This window comes from Camelus bactrianus, chromosome 1 (assembly GCF_048773025.1).
Source record: "Camelus bactrianus isolate YW-2024 breed Bactrian camel chromosome 1, ASM4877302v1, whole genome shotgun sequence".
Lineage (NCBI taxonomy): Eukaryota > Metazoa > Chordata > Mammalia > Artiodactyla > Camelidae > Camelus > Camelus bactrianus.
The window spans coordinates 38,961,054-38,984,629 of NC_133539.1; the positions used below are offsets into that span (position 1 = coordinate 38,961,054).

General features: G+C 34.4%; 2 protein-coding genes across 6 annotated transcripts in view; both read left to right on the top strand.

The window, feature by feature from the left end:
* Window positions 1-12,895, top strand: part of EPHA6 (EPH receptor A6) — a 743,078-nt gene extending 730,183 nt beyond the window's left edge. For 4 of the 5 annotated variants that reach the window (XM_074361623.1, XM_074361637.1, XM_074361626.1 and 1 more), the window contains one exon: window positions 716-12,895. In XM_074361623.1, the coding sequence (XP_074217724.1) occupies window positions 716-830 (115 nt within the window). In that variant the 3' untranslated portion in view covers window positions 831-12,895. The remainder of the gene's footprint in view (window positions 1-715) is intronic. The other variant, XM_074361631.1, reaches the window with a different exon arrangement.
* Window positions 12,896-15,304: 2,409 nt separating this feature from the next.
* Window positions 15,305-23,576, top strand: part of ARL6 (ARF like GTPase 6) — a 41,848-nt gene continuing 33,576 nt past the window's right edge. The window contains exons 1-2 of the mRNA XM_010966432.3: window positions 15,305-15,719; window positions 18,817-18,966. Coding sequence (XP_010964734.1) covers window positions 18,844-18,966 — 123 coding nt within the window. The 5' untranslated portion in view covers window positions 15,305-15,719; window positions 18,817-18,843. The remainder of the gene's footprint in view (window positions 15,720-18,816; window positions 18,967-23,576) is intronic.

The window sequence follows — 23,576 nt, forward strand, 5'->3', positions numbered from 1 at the left end:
ACTAAATGAATTACTATTACCTTCATCAAATGTAATCATTGTGATAATACAGTATAACCATGTCCTACCAGAGCCTTTTCTCTATATTGTAATGGCTGGGCATTTTTACACTGCCTCAAAGATTATCCTTTGCCTTAGGTGCAGTGAAAATGCTCAGCATATGCTTAAAGGATAGGTACTAAAACTAGTAGATTGAGCTATGTGAAATTGCCATTGTTTTGAAATAGTAATGGCAATTCATATTGTTCAACGTAATACAATGGAATTTTTTTCAGATTATTAAAAGACCATGAGAATACAAATGAAGTCCACATTATACTTTCTATCCTACATGCTATTTTGCTAATTCTGTTGAAAATTTGTATAATTATATAGATTATATAACCATTAGGCTTATGAAATTTCTGAACATTACATTGGTACCTGAATTCTTTGTACCCTTAAATTTGAGGTTGATTTGATGCACTCTCTGGCACTAGGGAAAAGAAAAATGTTAAGACTCCTGATGTTCATTTATATTCCTACTTAAACTCTCATTTTAGCAGATATACAATTTTTGGCAAATTCTTCAAGCAAGTCTAACATGGGGCAGAGCTACCTTATCTAAATGTTCATTTCCTCTCTATGTACTTACCAGACCTAAATGTTCACATTCACTCTCTCTCTCTCTCTCTCTCCCTCCCTCCCTCTCTCTCTCTCTCCCTCAATCTCACAGTGACATTAGAAGAATTGGAGTCATACTCATTGGACACCAGAGACGAATAGTCAGCAGTATACAGACTTTACGTTTACACATGATGCACATACAGGAGAAAGGATTTCATGTATGAACGTACTATAAGCACCTGTGTTTTGTGCCTCAGCATTTCTGATATCCTCTCTACCACCCTCTCTTCTGATTCTCCAAACATCACTTCACAAACTGCAGTCTCCTGTTCAGACTACGGGCACACACCTTTAGTTTATGCTTCCAACCTGGATTTTAAAATCACTCTTCATAGTTCTTCTCTGAATAAGCTGCAAATCAAACCCACTGCAGATTATCACTACACAATGGTAAATAACTCAGCATGGATGTGTAACTTTGTACAACAGTATTTCAGAAGTGTTCAAGGACTTAACGCAAAGGAATTTGCTCAGTTGTGGCTTCCTTAATGATATATTTAGAGTCTGATGGTAGATGAAAAAGAAGTAATTGACCTTTCTTTCTTTCATGTTTTGTGATCAAGTAGCATTCAAATTGACATGGATATTTGTTTTTTAGATAATTATCTTCAGCTCTGTGGGTCATAGTGTTGCTTTATTCTATAATTGTTTAACTGGTGATATCTGATGTTGTCAGAATTCTTTTCAGAAAAGACCAACGATCTCATGTAGTGAATTCTTATCAGGTGTGACTATGGTGAGACGAGAGTCATCCATGAGGGCGAGGGGAAACATACTGTGTTTTTAAATCTTCTAAGTCTTGATTTGTCTTTTTTTTTTTCTTTAATTCTTTTTATTGTGTCCCACATATTTCAGAGTAGGTGGTGGTTTAGAGGCTTTCTCTCCTAATTTTTTTTTTACTAACTATAATATACTTCTCTACTACCTTTCAAAAATCAACCCTGGAAAGACCAAGAGTGAGTTTTTTGCTCTAAAGGTTTTCCTAGAGTGAAGCATGGAGTAAATCCATGACTATTCCCTTGGTTCATCTTCACAAATTTGCAAAAGTAATTATCAAAGCACTGAGGAAATTAGTTATTCTCGGTTGCTTTGAATAAAAGATCTAAGATTATAGCCTTAGATTAAATGTAAAAATAATAATTAATTTAATTTAAGCAGAATTTTATGATAGCTATATGGTAGCCCAAGAAAATAGGCACATCTAGCTGACTGTCTGATATTGGTGCATTTTGCAAATTTAAGAATTTTTATGTTTCACTCATAAAAATAAGTTACATGAACATGCTGAGCTGTTTTCCAAACCTTCCAAGAGACAGGTATGCCATTGCATACACCAAAGAGGATATAAACAGAACTAGCACAGGAGCTTATATGAATTGTGTGTCAATCTGGGTCCTTGATACAGAAACATAAAAATGTAAACACAGCTAAGGTGTACTGTTGCCATAATCTGCAAAAACAGGCAAATACACTTTTCATTGAATTAAGCTGAGTCAGCTTATCAAAATAGTACTGTCTTATGAAAAAATTCAATTATAGAATCAGCTGTTTCCTGTGAAACTAAAAAAATGATGGCTGTGCTAGGTAGGAGAGTAGGGAGAATGTGTTAAGAGAAAAAAGACCAGGTTGTCTGAAGATGCTGATTTAATTAAAATTAGTTTTTATTTGATCTCAGAGATAAAGGTGCCCTACCCATATTCTCAGATTCCTACCTAAATTACATTTTTTAGCGATAGTAGCTTTCTTGCTATAAAAGGAGCCTTGCTTTTTCTCTTTTCCTTACTTTAAGATTTGTTGGTTGTCCCATTAGACTAGACCCTTCCACATATTTTCTTTTGCTGATTTATCTCCTGATTTTTTGCCTACCACAGCTAAATTTCTCTCATTAAAAAAAGAGAGAGAGCTAGAAGGAAGAGTTTTTAAAGTATTCCTTAAAGTACACTAAAACAGAAAAAAGTGGGAAATCCATCACTTTTTAAGTAAGTGTGTCAGAAATAGCTAGCAACATTTTCCAGCCATCACCTGCACGGTCATGCATCACTCACAGACTAGCTGCAGTTTGCTTGATACATTTACACAAACCCAGATACATTTAGAGGAAATACAAAATTTCCATATTTACCTGTCTTCAAATATATATTAAATAAGAACAGATGTAAAACAGATTAAATTTATTAATCATATATATATTTATTTTTATAATACAACAAAAAATATTTAGAAAAATAAGGAATAGAATAATTATGGTCTTCCATAGGACTCTGTCAGCAACATCTGTATTCTTTGATGAAATAAAGTCTATAAATTATTTAAACTTCTATGGGATGGGCATTCAGTGCTTGAAAGATTAAAGTTCTTTGTTAAGATATTTTTTCTTTAAAAAGTCCAATGATCCTATTCTATATCTATTAATTTATACTTTTTTTTCTTCCCAAACACCATTCTCTAGTATTATAAAATGGCCTTTTCACTTTGTCTCTTACCCCAAATCCTCTTTACAATTTACATTTATATTACATTTATATTTTTTGGAACTGTAAGCATGATAATCTTTACTGTAAATTTAAACCTCATCATGGTCAGAGCAAGGTGTGCAAGATTAAACAAAAACATTAAGAAATAAGGATATCTATTTCTTTACTGCCTACCAATCACAGACTCAGAATTTTTACATGAAATATTTTGAGATTTACTAGTGCACATATTCAGTAATTAAAACTGTTTAATATACATAAGCATAGAACTTAATTATAGACAGAAAATAAGTACCTACCATAAATCCCAAGCCTTCAGAAGTAATCTTTGATAACAAAATATGCATATACATTCAGTAACTGCTTTATTTTAAATGTCCTAGGCTATACTACTGAGGGGCTTTTTGGATTTTGAAAATTGGACAGTTGAAGGAACTGTTTTCATTTTATTTTCTGGGTGGTCAGTTTCCAGTCTGTAGCCAACTCGTTCTCTCATAGTATAAGACATAACTGAAAAAAATTGTAAAAACAATGCACAATCAAGAAGAGAGATTAGGTATGTAAATCATGACACTAAAAAAGCCATCAGAAATTGCAAAGCTCTTGGCCTAACAAGAATTAAGAATCACAGCACTTTTGCATTGACTTATCTTATAACTTTAGATAAATAAGTTATGCATGCCACAATCAAAAAAGATTTATCTTATTTCACTTCGTATTACTCTTTAAAATCTATCCAGCTATCATCTGAAGAAAACAGTTTTCCAGCTACAGCTTTAAGGCCTATTTTAGCCCATGAATGAAAAACAAATCCAAATCCAATCCTTCGAAAGCAAAATCTTTACAGAAGGTCTTCTGAAGAGGTGGTGAAGAACACATTACATTACCTATCTCCCAACCACAATTTCCTTAAAAATCCATTTTTCTATCTTGCCCTAACAAGTTTCTGTTCTGTAAAGCAGCCAGTTAAATCCCTTACCTCAAAATTTTCACCAGTACTAGGTCTCTTTTTTTCTGTTCCCTTATTAAGTTTTCTACAACATTCTTTCCCAGCTCCTTCCATTCCTCTCTCTGTATTCCTCCATCCCATCTTTTTTTTCCTTTCTCAGCTTCTACCACTCCTCTCCATATCAACTAAAGAAAATTAGCACAGAAAATCTACAAATATCCTACAGATCTCCTTAGAAGAGGCAGAGGGTGGAGGAAAAAAGGAATGTAGCAAAAGTCATACTTTAATATTTTGGGTCCTACCACACAAATGGGAGCATTTGCACAATGAGTATGAGTTCTGGCTTTTCATTAACTGGAAATTAAGTGCTTTGAAAATAATTTCAAGATGGATGAAGATAATCCTTTTCTACCACTTTAGCTAAGAAAATATATTATTAACTTAAAAGAAATGAATATTTTAAGAATCAAAAACTGTTATTATCAACTCAAGATTGGTATACATGTCTTTATATAACAAAGAGATTAGAATCAGATGTCATCACTTCTTTTAGTATCATCACCTTAACTTCCAAGCTCAAATTCTATTACTTAGAAAAGTCTGATATTCACATTCAATCCAAGAATATTTTAAAGCTTTTTATATGAAGACTCCAAAAGGTAGAGGAGTACACTGGGTCAGATTGATGGTATTCTTCCATTAGAATACCAGGCACTGAAGTCACCCAATGTTTGGTTTTTATGCTCAATATTTTTGACAGATTTTCAATTTTTATATAATGCTCAATAAAGGCAGTGTAAGCTTTATTTAGTTCAATGTAACAAATATCTATAAGGTGTCTCCTACATGCATAAAATTTTATGGCAAAGATGAGTTTGACTATACTGTCCTTATTTTCTAAGTAACTCTTAAGCTTAAAACTTAGAAGTCAGAGCCTATCTGCTATGCTGGCTGTGACTGCCATGTCACTAAGGGTTAGTTCTTTTCATAAAACAAAAATACATTAAGTAAGTAAAACCTTGTCCAGTGTGAATTGGATTTGCAATCCCAATGGAAAGAAATGTTCTGGACCTCAGATTTTCACAGAACACTCCACACTTCCTATGGCAGAGGGGAGCACACCTGCTGGATTCTCTAAGACGATCTCTCTTGTTAACAGCTGATCCTCCTCAGGAGTCAGATGTCTGCTTTCTCGTGGCAAACTTTTCAGTTCACATGTAGACTCGCTCAAAGAGGCCTCAAATTAGACAACATCAGCCATTTTTCAAAAACAATTCTGGGACACACTCTTGCCCAAGTCAATTCACTGGTCTTAGGAAATGTAATAGTAAGTATACACCTGCAATGGTTACATAAAATTCTTTCAAACATGATATATTTAACAAGGGAAAGAGATGATTACTCATGACCAGATCTACATATTACTAGATGAAATAAAGAAAAAGAAAAGTCTTATCTTGCAGAAGAGTAAATACCCCATTTTTCTGTTCCCTTAAAAAGGCAAATACTAGACAAGTGTTTCAAAGATTTCTTAGGATAAAATATATTTTTTATATTATAAGAGGACACATATGATACATACATGTCTCCTCAGGGAAAAGGTCAAAAGGTCCAGAAGAGGATCCAGATCATCAAAATGTAATTTTAACTAATCGTCTTTCTTCTGACTAATAATTAGATTCAATTTCAAATTAATGATGATTTATATACAATGTTTAAAAAAGGATATTTACATCTTAATTGAAAGACTTGGGTGACACTGGTTTTTTTAGGATTTTTAAAGTAGATTTAAAAGTGTTCTTTAGCTTATAAGTGTTGTTTCAAAATTATTGTTTTTAAAAGCGAAACAAAACATTAAAAAAAAACCTTTCAATTACTATTGGTAGCAAAGCACTACTAAAAAAATAAATAAACTTCATCTCTTAGAAAAGAATCTGGCAAATACGAAGTGTTGTGTGTCTCTTAATGGTACCAAGTTACCTCCATTTTATTATGTTTTTGCACTTGCCCATTGAAAGCAAAGTTTCTTTCTTGGCAAAACAAAGAAGGTTCATGCTTGAATTTCCACACTGGTTTATCAGAATATTAAATCTCTATATTACTAAGAGCATTTTTTATTTGTTTCATTGAAAAGGGAAAAAGTCTCAAAGAAGAATTCCACTATCTTTTAGACTTAATTCATCCTTAAGAATAACAAAGGCATTAAAGGAAAATTACCTGACAGATGAGGATGAAAGATAGCTTTTAAACGTAATATATAAAGATGTGGTTTCTACTTTTGATTGGAAAATAAAGTACAGATTAACGACACAATTTCCTGGGAGTTGTAAATTAGAAAAATAATCAGAATTAGTGAAAATCTCTCAAGCTCAGTCCTTATCCATATTTCTCTATTACTTGTAACCTCTGGCTGTCTTTAATTTGTCATGATAAACTTACTTTGGGTTAAGATAGTAAGTTATCAACTCAAATAGTAAATCAGAACAACTGAGATATGGCTTTAAAGTGTCCAACACAATAATGAAAGGAAGACAGCTCTCTTCAGGTTTCCTGTTTAGTTAGCATCAGAGTCTCCATCTCATTAGCCCTGGTTGAAGGGAAAATTGTTTTTATTCCAAAATAATACATTGTTATAAAGAAAACTCCAAGGACATGAGAACCTTCATTTTTCATATATCTAATTCAAATTTTATATTTAGGCATTATTAACTTTGACGATAGATGTCCTCGTTATCATGAGTTAAATATGAGCTTACATGACAAGCAATATTGATGCGAACATTTCTATACACGTTTTTCTATGTTTATAGATCATCATCCTTAAAACAGTCTTACTTTGCCTTTGTTCTAAAAAGACCAAATATCATTTACCTTTTTGAAATCATGATAGATGGAGTGAATAGTGCTAAATCATAAAGATTAATAAACAATACACTTTCAAGATTTTTACCTAATTTAAAATGTCCTCTTCAGTTGCTTTTACAATAAATTAACACTCTTCCACATTTAGTAATTTGTAGAATGAAATGTATGCATTTAGATAGAAATTGTTTTTGTTAAATTTTCACTTAAACATGTCTTCACTCACTTAGAAGCCAGAATATCATTAATCATATCAGTTAATTTTTTATACAAAGTAGTAACTGTTGCTCTCTTTAGAATTATTTACCCAGTAATATCATTATTAAAGTAATGAAGTTTTTATTTAACTGTACATGTTTTATTTATTCTCACATGTTACTTTTGTCATTAAGATAAATCTGCTTAAAATTGTGGTCTTTAGAAGCTCTATGACAAAATCAGTGACCACTCATTTGCTAACAGACTTGTAACTGAACAAGCTATTTTTTGTTGATGTGACTGATGTGAACATTGTTAAAGCAAACTTGTTTGAAAATCCATTGGTATTTTACCTAGAGCTATTATTGCAATATCTTCAAAAGTATCTTTAAAACAATACTGAATTTCATGGACAATATAAAAACAAACAGTGAATGAGGCTTTTAAAAAATTTCTTCATTGCTTGGAAAATAAGGTTTAATAGGCATAAATGTTTGTCATTGAAGTTTGTGATTTGCTTTGATGTGCTGTTTCTTCCTATGCCATATATGTGTATTTAAAGAAAATTGTATTAATATATGCAAAAATCTCATTTTCTTCTTACAAGTATGGAGTTTTGATATAGTTTTAGGTATTTTATGCCTCCAAGAGAAAAAAAATCAAAATGTGAAATGGGCGCCTTTTTTTTTGATGGGGCAAAACACCTGAGTGTTCCTAACAAATAAGAGTATGAGTAACACTGGATTTTAAAGATTACTATATATGCTTTATTTGTGATACATTATTAATCATTTTGTTAATTATACTTCATCCTTAGAATGTGTCATTGGAAATTTGAATAACTTTGGACATTTTTCACAAGCTATACTTGGGTTTAATTTTGTATGCAGTACAAACTTCAACAGCTTAATTTTGACTTTTGAAAGAATAATTGTTAATTAACAGTCTATGTGTCCTAAAATGTTAGTTATACCTTCTATAATAACCTTATTTTTTAAAAAATCAGAGGCAGAGCATGAATGCAGAACATGAAGATGGACCAAGTTCCATTAAAACTGACGAAAAGACAAAAAGGTAATACAAAGAGGTGTTTGTGTTACAACTATTAATTACCTCCTTAAAAAAACAAAAAATTAATAGAAAACAGTGATTGAAAATTATGTCATGTTACTCTTACTGGTAATTTTGAAATTAAAATGCATTTTCAGGATGAGACTCTCTAATATAAATAAGTCCACTAATATTTGTTAAAATATATCGTGCTATATAAAACTAGAAAGAAATGTTACTAAAATGTCAAAAATTTAAATTTATTTTTTAAAAGTTTTAAAAGTTTATTAATAACCAAATGATCACAATTATTAACATTTCCCTAATAGTTCTTTTGATTTCTAAGATATATATAATTAAAGAATTTGCCAAAAAACATTGACTATTAGACTGTCAAAGCACTTTACACATATTAATGAATCACTCCTATTAATAATTAAGAGTTGTTTCTTCTGCTTTATTAACTGTAAAACCAGTGTATATAAAATGCAGGTAAAAATAACTGACTTGAAATGGTAGTCTTTTAGAATCAGTTTATGCTTTTATACAGATACATAAATTTTACACGGTCTTAAATGTTCCAAAAATATGGTACCTGCATATTAGTTGTACATTATATCTTATGTTCTCTAAATGCTTATATTCTTTCAAGGAGATGGCCTTCTCTTTTCAGTTGGTTAAAGTATTAAAAGAGAACTGCTTTATATTTTATATTTCTATTCAATTTCTCTAATAGTGCTTATAACTTTCCAATTCTCAGAGAAGTGGAAGCCAAAAACCATAACATAGTGGCTAGAAGTTATAATTTTTGAAGTTGCTACTCTTCTTTTGTCTAATATCGGTCATATATATCATAAAGTCTGCTGGAGAAAGCAAACTCTTACTTTCTTATGAATGGAAATACCAAAAAAAAATCCTCCATTAGACTTTCTGTATTCAAAATAGTGAACGTATGTTTTTATAGTTACTTCCACTGCTTACTGTTTATTCAGTTTTAAAAATTTCATCAAATGGGATACTTCAAACAAAAGTGAAAAGCCATTCCATTTTTGCATAAATTGCTTAGCTTCTTTGAAGTCTCCAAAAATTCCTCTGAGGAAGCAAAATATTCTCTTTCCCACCTTACAGCTTTGATCACTCTACCATTAAATGAAATAGTTAAGTGTCTACAGTTTAATATAAAGAATAGCAACAACAAAAAAGTCATGATTTGTCCAGTCAAACTTTTTACACTACAGGGAACAGATATAAAAACAAAAAGACAAAATTAAAGAGAATCACATCTGTTTGCTAGCCCAAAACTGTGTAAGTCCTAATTTTAAAAATACTATATATACACAGATAATGATTTATTTTAAATACATATTTATGCATAAGTCCATTCATTCACTAATGTTTATTGAACTCTACCATGTACCAGTGTCCTGTTCTAAACCCAGAGGACACAAAATGGCCAAGACAAGCAAAAGCCCCAGCTTCATGAAACTGACCTTCTAATGGTAAAGACAATAAAGAAGTAGTGATGTGCTATACTGATAATTAAATTAATAACGTCACACAGCATGACTGTGGCTTCTTTATATAAAATGGTAAGGGAAATCTTCTCTGAGGTTGTGATCTTTAAACTGATATCTGAAAAGCCTGAAGGAACCAGTCATGAGAAAATCTGGGGGCAGAGCATTCAAGCCAGAGGGAACAGTTTGATGTGTGAGTTCGGAATGTTTGAGGCCAGAGAGAACGGTGTGGTCGGTGTGCAGTAGATGAGCCAAAGTGGCCAAAATGAGAGGGGGGTCAAAGAACATTTATGAGGCTACTGCAGTAATTTAAGGGGAGAAAAGTGGCTTTTGTTAAAGTGGAAATAGATGAAGGGAAGCCAGTGGGTTTTGAATGTGTTTGAAGATAGAGGCTGGCTAATGGAATGGGCCTGAGAGATGAAGAAAGAAAAATCGAAGATAAATTCTACATTTGGAAAGTAAGAAACGTAATTAATGGTGGTGTAGGAGAAGCACATTTGGAGGATAAAAATCAAGTTTGGTTTTAACCATGTAATGCCTGAGATACCTGTTAGATATTCAAATGGAACTACCAAGCAGTTATATATAAGAGTTCAAAGGAGCAACCAGGGTTAGGTATCAAGATTTAGAAGTCATCAGTATAATGGTATTTAAGGTTTTTAAATCACCTAGGGAAAGCCCATAAGATAGAGAACTAGGCCTTGATTGAGATCCAGAGCATTCTAATGTAGAAGCTAGGCAGAGAATTAGAAGCCAGCAGAGGACACTGAGTAGTGTAAGGTAAGGAAGAGAACAAAGAAAACCAATGGCCACCTGGATTAAATGCTTTAAGCCAAGATTGGAATAAAGAAATGGCCATTGGACTTGGTGACATGGAGTTATTGCTGGTTTTGACATGGGCAGTGTCTATGAAGTAATGAAATCAAAGTCTGGTTGATGTGGATACTTTAAGAAGATACTTTAGGGAAGAAGGTGGAGTCAGTATCTATAAACAACTCTTCCAAGAAGTTTTACCTCAAGAAAGTAAGAAAAATAGGGCAGTAAGTAGCTAAGTATCTGGAAGTAGATATGGGGTTAAGAAAGGGGTGTGTGTGTGTGTGTGTGTGTTAGAGGATGCTAGAGCATATTTATTTATTTATTTATGAGAATGATCTGGTAGAAAGGGGAAAACTAATTATGCAAGAGAGAATTTAATTATAGAAAAGGCTTTGGGAGGTAGAAGGGTTCAGATTCATAGCATAAACAGGGAGGTTAGTTTTTGATAGGAGGAAACACATAGAACTATAATGGGAGGGAAGGCAGAGTGTGTAATATGCTGATAGGTTGGTAGATTTGTGATAAAAAGGTAAGGATGTTACTATGTGAGGAGTTTTATTTTACCAAGAGAATTTAAAAGTCAACATGGGGAGTGGGAAGTGAGTATAGGTTGAAGGAGAGATGTGTAGGTAGTTGGAAAGAGGGAACACACACACACACACACGCACACACACATATATGTGTACATATATGTGGGTATTTGTGTGTATGTAATACCCAACAGGAAAAAGACCTATTATATAAAATACTTTGAAGCCATTTTCACTAAATATTTTTGAGACATCTTATTTGGAAGATCTGAATTGGAATTCTGAGCTTTCCAAGGATGCTGATAACAGAGTACTCTTTTATGTAACGTAGAGATTGAGGACTTCTCAATGCTATAGGTAATTCTCATGTTGTTATTTTTGTCTATTACAGTGTGAAAGACAAATATCTTATAGCTATTCTAAGTCAAAACTTATGAAAATTAAATTGGCTTAATCATAAAAGAATTGTTTTGCACACTCAAGTTGTCAGTTTTCTCAGAACACTATATTGCGAGGGGTTCAGCCCCCATCTGAATTTTTTTTTAAAAAGCAATCAGGCTTTAATTGTTTGGTAAAACAATACTTTTATTATGATTTTTTTTCATATGAAAAACATCTGTCATTTAGGAGAAGGGGGTTATGGTAATTTTTTTCATTATGCCCTCCCTATCCCGTAGGAAGGATGAGTTCTTTGTGCTTGGAGCTTCATTTCTGAGTAGGTTGTATGTAATTCAGTGTATTAGAATTTATAGGTACATATTTATTCCTTGGATTTGATGTAAAATTAGATTGTGAATAATGAAATAAGACTGCTCTACTTTTTTTTTGCTGTTTTAGCATAGCCAAAAATATAGAGATACATTGTACATATAAATATGTATTTGATTAATCACTTAATAGTTGAATGGCCATGTCAAATATTAAATGGTAGATTTGACAGTTGCAGTGTATTTAAAATAAAAAAGCTATAAAAATCTTTGTAGCACAAATCCTGAAGAATTTATTAAATACTAAATAGTACATTTATATTAAGTGCCTAGATAACATCTGTCTAGGTTGAGACATTTAATCCCTCATAGAGCAATATCTGACTAGTGAAAAACTGCAGCTGAAAACATTTGTCCTTCCAATAAATATGAATATGACTTTTAAATGCATCTTTTTGTAACCCATCATAAACTTATTTACCATAAATATGGATTTAGCACTGAATCCATATACTCTTGCAAAAGGGGGAAAAGATCTGTTTGTGAGAATAAGGAAGCACAGCACTGTATTACTTTTTTCTCTTTGGTTTTACATCACTAGTGTTTCAGTACATGCCCTCCGCTCAGGTTCCTTACACAGCCTATGTTCTTTTCTGGTTGTATCACAACATTGTAGAAAGATAAACACAGTAAGAGGGTGTTAACAATAGAACTGCAATCCTACCTATTACCTACTTTACTGTGACAGTGAAGTAGTCCAGACTTACTTGAAGGCGGTATTGTTTTCATCTTATAAAAGTCTACTGTAATATTATGATGTTCCATGTAAATTTTCATGTGCTGGCATGCTTAGAAGTTAATAGAGTTATAGAATGCTCAGCTCTCAATGAGGGGTCGTTTGTCGTGAGTTGCATTACATATGTCATCTATTTGATGAAAGAATATGGTGTTTAGCAAAACTACCTGCTGAGCAACATAATAAGATTTTTGTACAAAGTACAAGTAACTAATTACTGTATTTTATTTTTCTATGATTTCCTAAGAGGCATTATCAGGGTCTTACAGATGGAGTAAGCCTGTTTATTAAAATATCTATTAGTAAATAAAAGTTACAGTTCTGGTGGTTGAATTTGTGACTTTTTTGTATTGTTGTATTGATCATATTTAATATAATTTATTTTTTAGTCTATTAAGTCTAGATGTTCTTTATGAGTAATTCTGGAGACAAAATCATAGCTGTAAGTTTTCAAAATAACATCATTAAGGTCAAGACATAAATCACTATAAATAATTGGGACATACTTTTGTAATGATTGTATATCAGCAAAATATTTTGTGAGATTCAAGTAAATTAAACTGTCCATTGCATGGGTAATACTGTATACAAATTCAAATGACCAAAAGATACACATAATATACAACTATTCAAACAGCTTTAGACCATCAACATTCATTCCAAAAATCTTCCAATAAATTATGAATCATGGATTTTCTATATATTTTCTTAAAGTTCCTGGTAAGAAAACACATTAATTGTATCTTGAATTAACCAGAATAGTGCTGGATTCATCATATCTCACTCTTCTCTCTTATAATTCTTCTACTACAGTTTCAAAAGCCAGTATGAAATTTTAACCAATAATAAAGTACTTGAAACTTTCTTTCCTTATACAGGTATCTTAAGTAGCCCTCATAAGACTACATACCATTTTAAAACTTCTTATTCTTCTAATAAAATGAGGAGAACCAAACTAACGTCCTAAATCAAGGAAAACCAATTTTTATGTTGAGCCTTGAGTGTGCTGTTGAGAGTTGTTTCCATTGGCAAAGCACCAAAACGGCAGATTCAGCCATATGAAACATTTACTTTTTTTAAGGTTGTTAGTTTTGAAAACTAGCATTTTCTCGGTTATGGAGTAGATTGAGGGTTTCATGACCACTATTTGGTCTCTAATGATAATAAGCCAACATATCAACTACACTCATTTAAGATAACTACTTAGCTAAAATTTTTAAGAGAATTATGTACCTTAAGAGAACTATTCACTTAGCTAATTTCTTTTTAAGAATTATATTATCTGCTTAAATTTACTGAAAAGTTAGATATCCAGTCTCCCCATTGTATGTCCAGTTTTCACTAAATATTTTATACTAAGCAAAAACAGAACTCAACTTAGGGGCATAAAGTATCAACCCCAAACAGGAAAACTTGTCTGTCTACTAAAGTTTCCTGAAACATAAGATTTCTGCTTAGCTCTAAAAAAAAAAAAAAAAATGTCAAAGTCTGGCTATCTGCATGTAGCTTCCAACTTTTATCAGAGTGAGTCACAATATCCAGACACACAGAAAAGTAATCAACACCTTACTGTAAATTCATTGAGTCAGAAGGTGAAGGACCACATTTAAAAATCCTATCCATATAATAAAAATTTCATGACAAGGGAAGACAGGAAATTATTTATCGAACACCTACACTGTGCCAAACACATATACTTCTGTTATCCATTTATTCCTCAAAACATCCAGTTGAAGTAGTGTCATTTTGAAGGTGAGGAAGCTGAATAATAGAGCAGGTTAATTGGCCTAAGGCCACACAATAAAGACTATATTTCCATACTCCATTTTTACAAGGACATTGGTAAATAAGTTGTTTTGTATATGCAACTACTGTTTTTTGTGTTTTGTCAGTTCTTCTCTTTCAACAGTCACTAGCCCAGACCACATTTTTTTCCATCATAAAAATAACAGAACCATATTTGAAAATTTGGAAAATGAAAGAAAACCACCCCATGATCATGATAATACAGCCTTTTATATAATTCTTTCTAGTCTCTTTTTTTCAACCTAATTCATTTAATAGGCCAAAATAATTTATATGCCAAAGAACAGGTAGGGTAGTAAACATAACATTAGGTAGTTGGAGGGGGGAAACAATCATACTCACGACTGACAAAGGAAATGAATCATTTACTATTAACACCCCAGAGCAATTTAAGAAGGTGTTTAAGCATTCCGACTATGGATTCCTTTCCTGACCACCCGCAGATTTGATTCTGGAGACTGTAATTTAATCACAGGAGACTATGCCTCATGGAAATCTCTTCAGGAGATCAGACAGCTAAGAAGCCAGGTTACGGGCATTATTTCCTTTGCCAAACAATGCCTTTGAGTCTATCTCCTCTCCCTACCCACAGTAACAGTCTTGCTTCTCCTGGTCCCCCGGGTATGAGGCCCAGCAGACCTGGAAGAGGGTAGGTGCGATGGGCAAGGGGCCTGTCCGCTGCACACCTCGCCCTAGAGTGCAATCGTCTCCTGCAGCTGTAGCCACCACGCTGCGCCCCTGCCCGACGCCAACGCAGGCGCCCCAGCGCTCTAAGCGCCGATCCCCAAGAGCGGACATCCCCGAGCTGGCTGGGAGCCTGGCGCTGCAAGAAAAGCCCGCCGCAAAGGCGGACGCCACACGTTCCCAGCAGGCTGTGCGCGTGCCTACAACTCCCGTCATGCTCCACGCGGACTGCCCAGCTCCTCGCTGGAAGGCGGCAGATCGTCCAGTCACCCTTGCTCACACTTATTTAATACTCCTCGCTGTGCCTCTGGCATTTTGGGGACCTTTTCAATTCACAACGAGTGTGCGGCGACTGACGCACTAAGACCTCTGAGGAGGCGTGGCTCCAGACCGGAAGAACCTTCGGTTGCCACGGGAACGCCACGCACCTAAAGGCACCAAGGCGCCTGCCCAGCCACTGATGCTTGGGCTGAGGCAGACGCTGCCCCTTCGCCGAACTTGCAGAGGCAGTTTTGTTCAGGACCAGGCGTCCTTCTTCCTATGGAGGCCTAGGGAAAAAGGCTGAGAGGCGTCCGCACCACATTCCCTGTCCAGAGACGGAAAGGAGCGAGTGCGTCCGTTCCTGTTCAGCAGCTCCTGGGCCCGCGGGACAAACGTCAAAGAGCAGGTATCTCCCATCCCGCAGCGCCGCCCCCAATCCCGCCGCCAGTTTTAGAATTGCTCTTGCCCATGTTTTTCTCTGCGTGTAGTTGTTTCTAATGTGTGAGAGGTAGAAAAGAAGAAGTGGGCTAGGAAGCCCAGAAGACTCATTGCACTGCTCTGGGTGAGTTTTTGTTTGATTGGGTGGTTTTAACACTACCCAGATTGGGCCTTTTTATTTGGTGTGTACGAAGTATAATTGAAATTCCGTCATCAAAAACTGAAAGCTGAATAAAAATGTTTATTGGGTGTGCTATATAATTCACTCTAGAAACATTTTTAAAGTTTATGAAGTACCATTCATGGTGTCTTCTTTGCCCGACCACTCTACAACTTACCTTCCAAGCTCTTAGCTATGGATAGTGTCCTAATTCTTCAGGACTTTTCTGGCAACAAGTGAAAAAATCCTTTAGAAAGCAGTTTCTTTGATGACAGCCAAGAGAATTTGATTGGCTGGTATGCAGAGAGGAAAACAGTGAGATAAGAAACTGGAAAGGTCGACTGGAGTCCGATTGTAAACAACTTTAAAAGCTGTGCATGAAAGTTTAGACTTTATTCTAAAAGCCAGTAGTTCTAATAGTGACTGTACATCAGAAACGCTATGTAGCTTTTTAAAACAGATGCCCTCATTCCATCTTCAGATATACTAATCCAATTAGCTGATTCCATTGTGCAGGCAGGGTTGAGAATCATGGCTGTAGGAGTAGGGAGATACAGAAAACTTTCATTGTATCTCCTACTGTGGACTTAGGAGCCTCCAAATGAATGCTGAGAGATTTAAACTGTTATCTTTCATTTCCCTCTTTCATGTATGCAAAAAGTAAACATAAAAATGTAGAATTACTGAGAAATAAAAGCATATATAAGGCTATAAGGTAGATGTTACAAAGCTACTTCAATAAATGTAATTATATCTTTTAGAACACCTGACTTCTCTTGTAAATTATCCCAGAGTTTTTCAATAACAAGCATTAGGTGCTTGATAATCCATGAAAAAGTGATGGCAAATCACAACCCAAGGTTCTATGAAAAAAAGACAAATATTCAGGTATCAAGCTTTTGACAATCAATGCTTTATATAGATGCTCAGAGGGGGATGATGTGAGAAGTGGTCGTATTTTTAAAAATCCATTCAAAACTGTATGGAAATTGGAAAGCAAGGTATAAGCCTGTATCAATATGCTTAGTACAATTAATAACAAAGTGAGTTATATCAAATTTATTTTGATAAAATGATCTATATGATTTGTTCCATGATATCAGAAGGCTAACTTAAAGTAGATTCTACAGATGCCTGTCCTTAAGTTGAGATTTAGAGGAACAGATTGAGTGAGATTTGAATCTCTAACACAAGAGGAAAAGTCGATTCAAGCGGCACAAATGGAATTCCTGAAGTCAGACCCATCCCTTGGGTAAGACAGACACCTGTGGCCTCATGCTTGGGTGAGGCATTGCACCTTCTCTTTTCCACATATCACTGGAATTCAGTTTTGAAATTTCTGTCCACAATGATCTCTGAAGTGGCCCAAACAAAATTGTTGATGCAGCCTGCTTTCAGATGCAGTTGTCTCGGAAGCCTCTTATTTTTCAAGTGGCTGCATTTTTTAAGTGGCCTACAAGGTATGGTCTTGCCTGGCTGGTATGGAATGAAAAATACTGAAATAGCTATAAAATGACAGGCTTCTGGAGCCTTATACAGAGATGAATTAAATGATATTAACATTTAGAAATTTTGAAAAAGATGGTTTGGGGAGTAATAGGAAATGTTTGGAATACAGGTGTTTTGTAGTTACTGCTGTAGCAGTCTCTGCAGCTAAGGGCTGGCAAAGGCAATCTCTTTCTTCTCTCACTACATGTTTTTTAGGGTGGGAGTGATGGACCCAAAGACAGAACCTTGGGAAAGTTTCATTTGAAGACCAGAAGTCTAAATCTAACAGTACCTTAAAGGATATGAATAGCCATAAATTTACCACATAGCCAGCAATATGTCATCAGCAATTTTATTTGACTTCAAAATAGGTGGATTGCTGATGAAGTTTGGTTTTTGTTTTTGTTTCTGTTTTCCTTTTTTGAGGTTTTAATTGGAAGGATTTTTTTTTCCCAAAGGAAGAATTGATAAACAAACAAATGAACCCTTCAGGGACAAGTTAACAAAGAAACTTTTATGGTATTTGAGAAAATGAGATTAAAATATAAGATTGGTATTAGGGTTCCTATACTTTACTATTATACTAATTAAAGTTATTTTAAAATAATGTTTAACTGGATATTTCAGGTAAGTTATAGTTTCAAAGAAACAGATATTTATTAAAGTTCAATGAAATTGTGTATTTTATACATAGCCTTCTTCCCAAATGGATTTGTGTTGACTTACGAGGATATATGTAAGGACTAAAGAGAAATTAAGATAAATATATCAGTTAGGATTCTTTGTTTCTACTGATAGAAAACATAACCTAAACTGGATATAATCAAGCAGACAAACAAAAAGGGTAAATTTAATATTTATTAGTTCATATTATTGCAAATACAGCAATGGGGCTGGCTATAGAAAAAGATTTAGCCAATGGCTCAAATGATAGAGCCAAAATCTCAGTTTTTCTCTGTTATTCTGGTTTGCCTTCTGCTTCTGAGCTTCAGCATCAGACCCCACGTGAATGCCGTTGCCTGTACGTTGTTCCAGATTTCCCGAAAAGGCTGCAGATGCTCTCAGGTAGCACAAATGGCAGACCTCACATGACACTGAGTTTAACCACATTTTCTTCTTAAATATTATAAGTTACTATGAGAAATGTAGAGTTATTTCAAGGGCATTATTCTGTGTTACCAGGGGTTATAAGCTGCCAATCTGCATTTCAGTTAAGGCTCCTTTCTGGTAATCAGCTTAAACTCTGTTTACTAAGTGCAAAGCTACATTATCATGGTTTTCACAGTATCCCTGTGTCTTTAAATTATGAAATTTTTGATATCTATGCTCATATTTTCCATATTTAAGATACTTGTGGGATATATATATATATATATATATATATATTTTTTTTTTTTTTTTTCCTCTTGACTTACAGCTGGTTTGGAAATACTTGACTCACATTATGGGATTGTTAGACAGACTTTCAGGCTTGCTTGGCCTGAAGAAGAAGGAGGTTCATGTTTTGTGCCTTGGTTTGGATAACAGTGGCAAAACAACAATCATTAATAAACTTAAACCTTCAAATGTAAGTATATTTATTAGACACTTTATGTATTTTCTGCTAAAGAAAGTTAATGCCAAAGTATTTCGTTTGTCATTATAATTTCATTATCATGTTATAAAATCTTGTTAACCTTGTAGTACCTTAAAATAATAAGTATCAGCCAGCCATAATTTGCAGTTTATTTTATGCAGATATGTAGGTAAATCTTGATTAATTAAACCAGAATATTTTCCAAATATTTGTCTTTTCCTCTCAGAAGATCTTCACAAATTTGCAGTTTACTTTCAGGTAGCATTGCCTTCTTTTTACCTCCCTCTTTATAAGAGGAGCAAAACAAGCAGAAAGGTGAATCATTTTTATAGGTTCTATGGATAATTAGACAGTTTCCCAAGAGTGTGGTATGCATATCAGTAGTAGCAAGCAGAATGACTTTAAGTCATTTAAGTAGTAAGTATGTGAACATATTATTTTAATAACTGAAAAATATATAAAGCTAGCATATTCAATACATAATGCATAAGTTAAAGTTAGGTTCTGTGACTAAAAGAAAACCCCCATAACGGTGGACTAAATAAGATAGAGAGGCTTCTTTTTCTGTCATCTAAGTAAGTTTATAAGAGATATTCCAAGCTACACAGCCGAGGCATCTGACATCTTTCTGCCCTGCTATCCTTAATGCCTGATTTTCCTCCAAGATCCTCAAGATCCCCACGTTGTCACCTTAGCTAACTATCCTGTCTATATTCTGTCACAGGGATGAGAAAAGAACAGGGCAGAAGAATAGGTCTTCTTGCTAAATAAGCTCTCTTTAAAGAGCTTACTCAGGAGCCCCAACTAATGACTCTTAGACTTCACTGGCTACCTCATCTGTAAATGAAGCTGGATTTTTTTTTTAAGCAAGGCATACTGTTGATTCCATAAATGATCAAGGTCCTATAAGTATGGAAGAAGAGGAGAGTGGATATTGGGTAGATAGCTAACATTTACAATTGTAAATGCATTTGTTTAGGCAAACCATTAGTCAATTAATAAAAAATGTTGATTAAAAAATAGTATAGCCTGCATGCAGTTAGAACAAAAATTAGGAAGCTGGCACTCTTAATGACTGAATGGCTGGCGAGTGGGAATTGCTCCTAAGTCTGATGGTTAAAGGTGGACTTCATTGCTTCCAAACAGTGCTTCAGTTTGGGCAGAATCAGAAGCCTTACTGCTCCATTTTCTTATTGCAACAGCTTCAGTTTTACTTCTGTTTCAGTTTGCTATTTGGAATTACGAAAATGCCATTATTTCTTTTCTTCTGGTCATCATTCCCTTCTTCTACTGGATGAATTTGCCACTTGAAAATAACTAACTGCTGGTGTATTTTCAGGTGGGAATTAGTTTTAGGCAGCTGGGATAAGAAGCTGAAAATGGATGTGGAGAGTAATTTAGGTGTTTTAAGGGGCTCCCCAGCTGAGTTGGAAATCAGCTGAGATATGCTGAAGTTAGGCAGGGATCAAAAATAGCAAGTGTATTGAAAAAGCTGACTTTGGAGGGCAAGGTTTAGGTCTGGTCAGAGGACTTGCTAACAGTCTCTTGAATTATGATTAACATCCCAGAATGCAAGCGTTCTTCCTCTGGGAAAGATCCTACTCTTCTAGGATCACTGCATGGCTCAGAACAGGTGATGAGTATGCATGATTTAGATAAGCATGTGGCTCTCAAATGAGAGAGACAGACAGGGACAGAGAGAGGCAGAACAAAGGATGCTTAGTTCCATTTCACACACTTAGCAGTTAAAGAAGTCTGTTTTTTCCCCCATAGAGAGGGGTAAAATTAGAGAGGGGAAATAGAGTAAACTAGAAGTGTCATTTTTGGAGTTTTCTCTGTATAGAAACAGGGGGAAACATATTATTCCCTAGTAAGGAGGACAGGTTAAAAAACCTGTGTACATGGGAGTCTTGTCTCCTGACCTAGATGAATATAAGAAATTTTGTTATCAGCCCTTAAGAGGAAGATACAGCATCCTACCCAATTGAATGAGGTCCAGGATTGAATTAGAGAGCAGTGGATGTGTCGTAAAAGTAGGACCATACCCAGATAGTCCTTAATCAATACTGTGAATCAACTATCAGCAGATCAATCTGGGCTAATGTTTAAGAAATTCAGTGGCTGGTGACCTGCACTTCTGCAGGTAAGGCCATCAGCAATAAGTGAGCAAGATTGTAAGGAAGTTCTTTAGGTAAGATCCTATTCTATAGGAGATACTTCCATTTTTCTCCATATCAAGGAATATCCTCAAAAGAAAATTTTTTTTGGTTTAAGTAGTCTCAAATAAGTACAAAATGATTGAAACCAAAGCCACAGTTAATAACCCCAAAGTGGAACAGCACCCCACCCCATGCCTGCTATACTCAAATTGGCAGAAATAACATTCAAAGAACAAAACAGAAGTTAGATTCTCTTATTCCATCATCCTCAATAGTTCAGCAATCTTTTGTCCCAAGACAAGTTTATTACCATAGGAATAATCTTTGATACGGGTGGAAACAGCTTTCTTCATTAAATAATATTGGTCATTTGAAGACAGTTGTTCTTATTTTTTAGGTTAGTTATAGATTTTTTTCCATAATTTCTCCTGTCATTTCTAGGAATTTGGGGCAGAAAGAGAGGAGGCAGCATGAGCTCGGTTTATTATCTTGAAATATTCTAATATCTCAATTTCAGACTAGTCTTGTAAAAGACCTGTTGACATTGCCTAAACACCGTATTAGTCAGGGAGAGCCCTCAGGAAAACCTGGGCACACAGCCAATAACTAAAGCATTTTAATTAATCTTCTGCTTCACAACATCCCTGTCTCTGTGTTACCTCTAGTGAATTATGGAACTAGCATAGACTAGCTCCAGGGCTATTTTTAAAGGGATCACCTAATTTCTGACACCATATCCTGACACTTAATCCTTATGCAACTGTCCTATCTCCTCAGAACAATTGACATCTACATTCTGAGAGCCAAGTAAGTTGCTTTGCTTTTTTTTTTTTTAATTAAAAACAACTTGGTGCTAATAGCCAAGAGGCTGCTTGAAATGGAACTTCTTAAAAGCCCAAAACTTCTGTCACTCAGGTATAGATATAAAACTTACTTCCTCCCTACCTTTGAACCCAAGAAGAGTCTCTTGTGAATTTATCTCCACTATGAGAAACATTATTGTTAATGAATTAAGTGAATTATAGAAATCTACGGTGCTCTATTAGGAAATGCCTTACGAAAGAAATTACAAATCTCATTTTATAGTAGTCTCTTATTTTTTGTGGATAAAATCAGTTTCTAGATAACTAGATACCTTCTGAACGCAAACTGATTTTTAGTATTAAGTTGTCCTAATGTTCATTTATTGTTAATATATTGAGGTTGCTGCTGTTTTCTAAACTGATGGATAGGGAGAGAGAGGAGGTACATTTTAACCTGGTAACTCTTTTCAAGAATCTGGTCATTTTCTTAAGAGATGTGCTCTATAAACACCTGTCTTTTAAAGTTCCCACTTTTGCCTCATTCCCCAACATAGATGCTCTCATTCTATCACTTCATCCAGTTTTATATTCTTAACATTTAAAATAATGTGAAATTATCTTGCATATTCAGTTGGTAACTGGTTTATTAAATTTTTCCTCATTCTAAAACTAAATTTCATATGAGCATAGATCTTGTATTGTTCAATGTGAATCCCAATACCTAGACTATTGCTTGGTACTGAAACATATTTTTGAACAAGTGGACTGATGGGTGATCTTTTTATTTTCATTTTTGGGCAGGGAATGATGATTAATAGCATCAAGGATATCATTTTTAGCAGACTTAATAAAACTAACCAAATAGGTTCTCTCTCAGAAATCTTGTTCTAGTCTTATTGATGTTGGTGTATTCCTGGGCTATCTCAGATGATCTGTTGCACTTAGGTAATAATTTCTACCCTCTTTGCTTGCTTTGTAAGCTTTTCCTATAGCAGGTGAAACAGCAAGTTAAAAAAGAGTTTGTGAAGAAGCTGGGAGACTGTGGAGAGGCTAGGCCAATTTCTAATTACAATTCAGTGAAAGCTGCTCATTTGAGGTATATTTTCAGAGATTTCCTTCAACTTTTAACTTCCTCACTTTTTTATTATTGTTAGAATTTTCCTGAGTATAATAGCTGATGATTTATCACATGAAAATCCTTAAAATCAAAACAGTAGGGTCTTTTTAGACAACAAAAATTAGGAAACTCTTTATTCGTATGTTTGTTTGCAGGGAAGGGCCCGTAAGGTATGAGGCAGGAATCTGAGTAGCGGGAAATAAAATTTTTCTAACATAAAAAGAAAGATATTTTTGGAAGTATACTAGACAGCTCACAAGATGGAAGGAAAAGCTGAGTAAATAAATTTCAGAGAAGCAAAATCAGGGCAACTCGGGGAGGCCTTGTCACTAGCACATTACTGCTCAGGTGATCAAGCTACAGTGACTTTTCAGCTTCTGTCTTTCCACTTGAATTTTAAATTTCCAGAAGTAGACTACCAAAGTGAGCATAATGACGTGAGACATCAATTCCTCCTCTCTTGTCTTTACATAAAAGCAACAAGATGACCTGAAGATGGTGTTTGGTTTTTGTTGGCTTTTT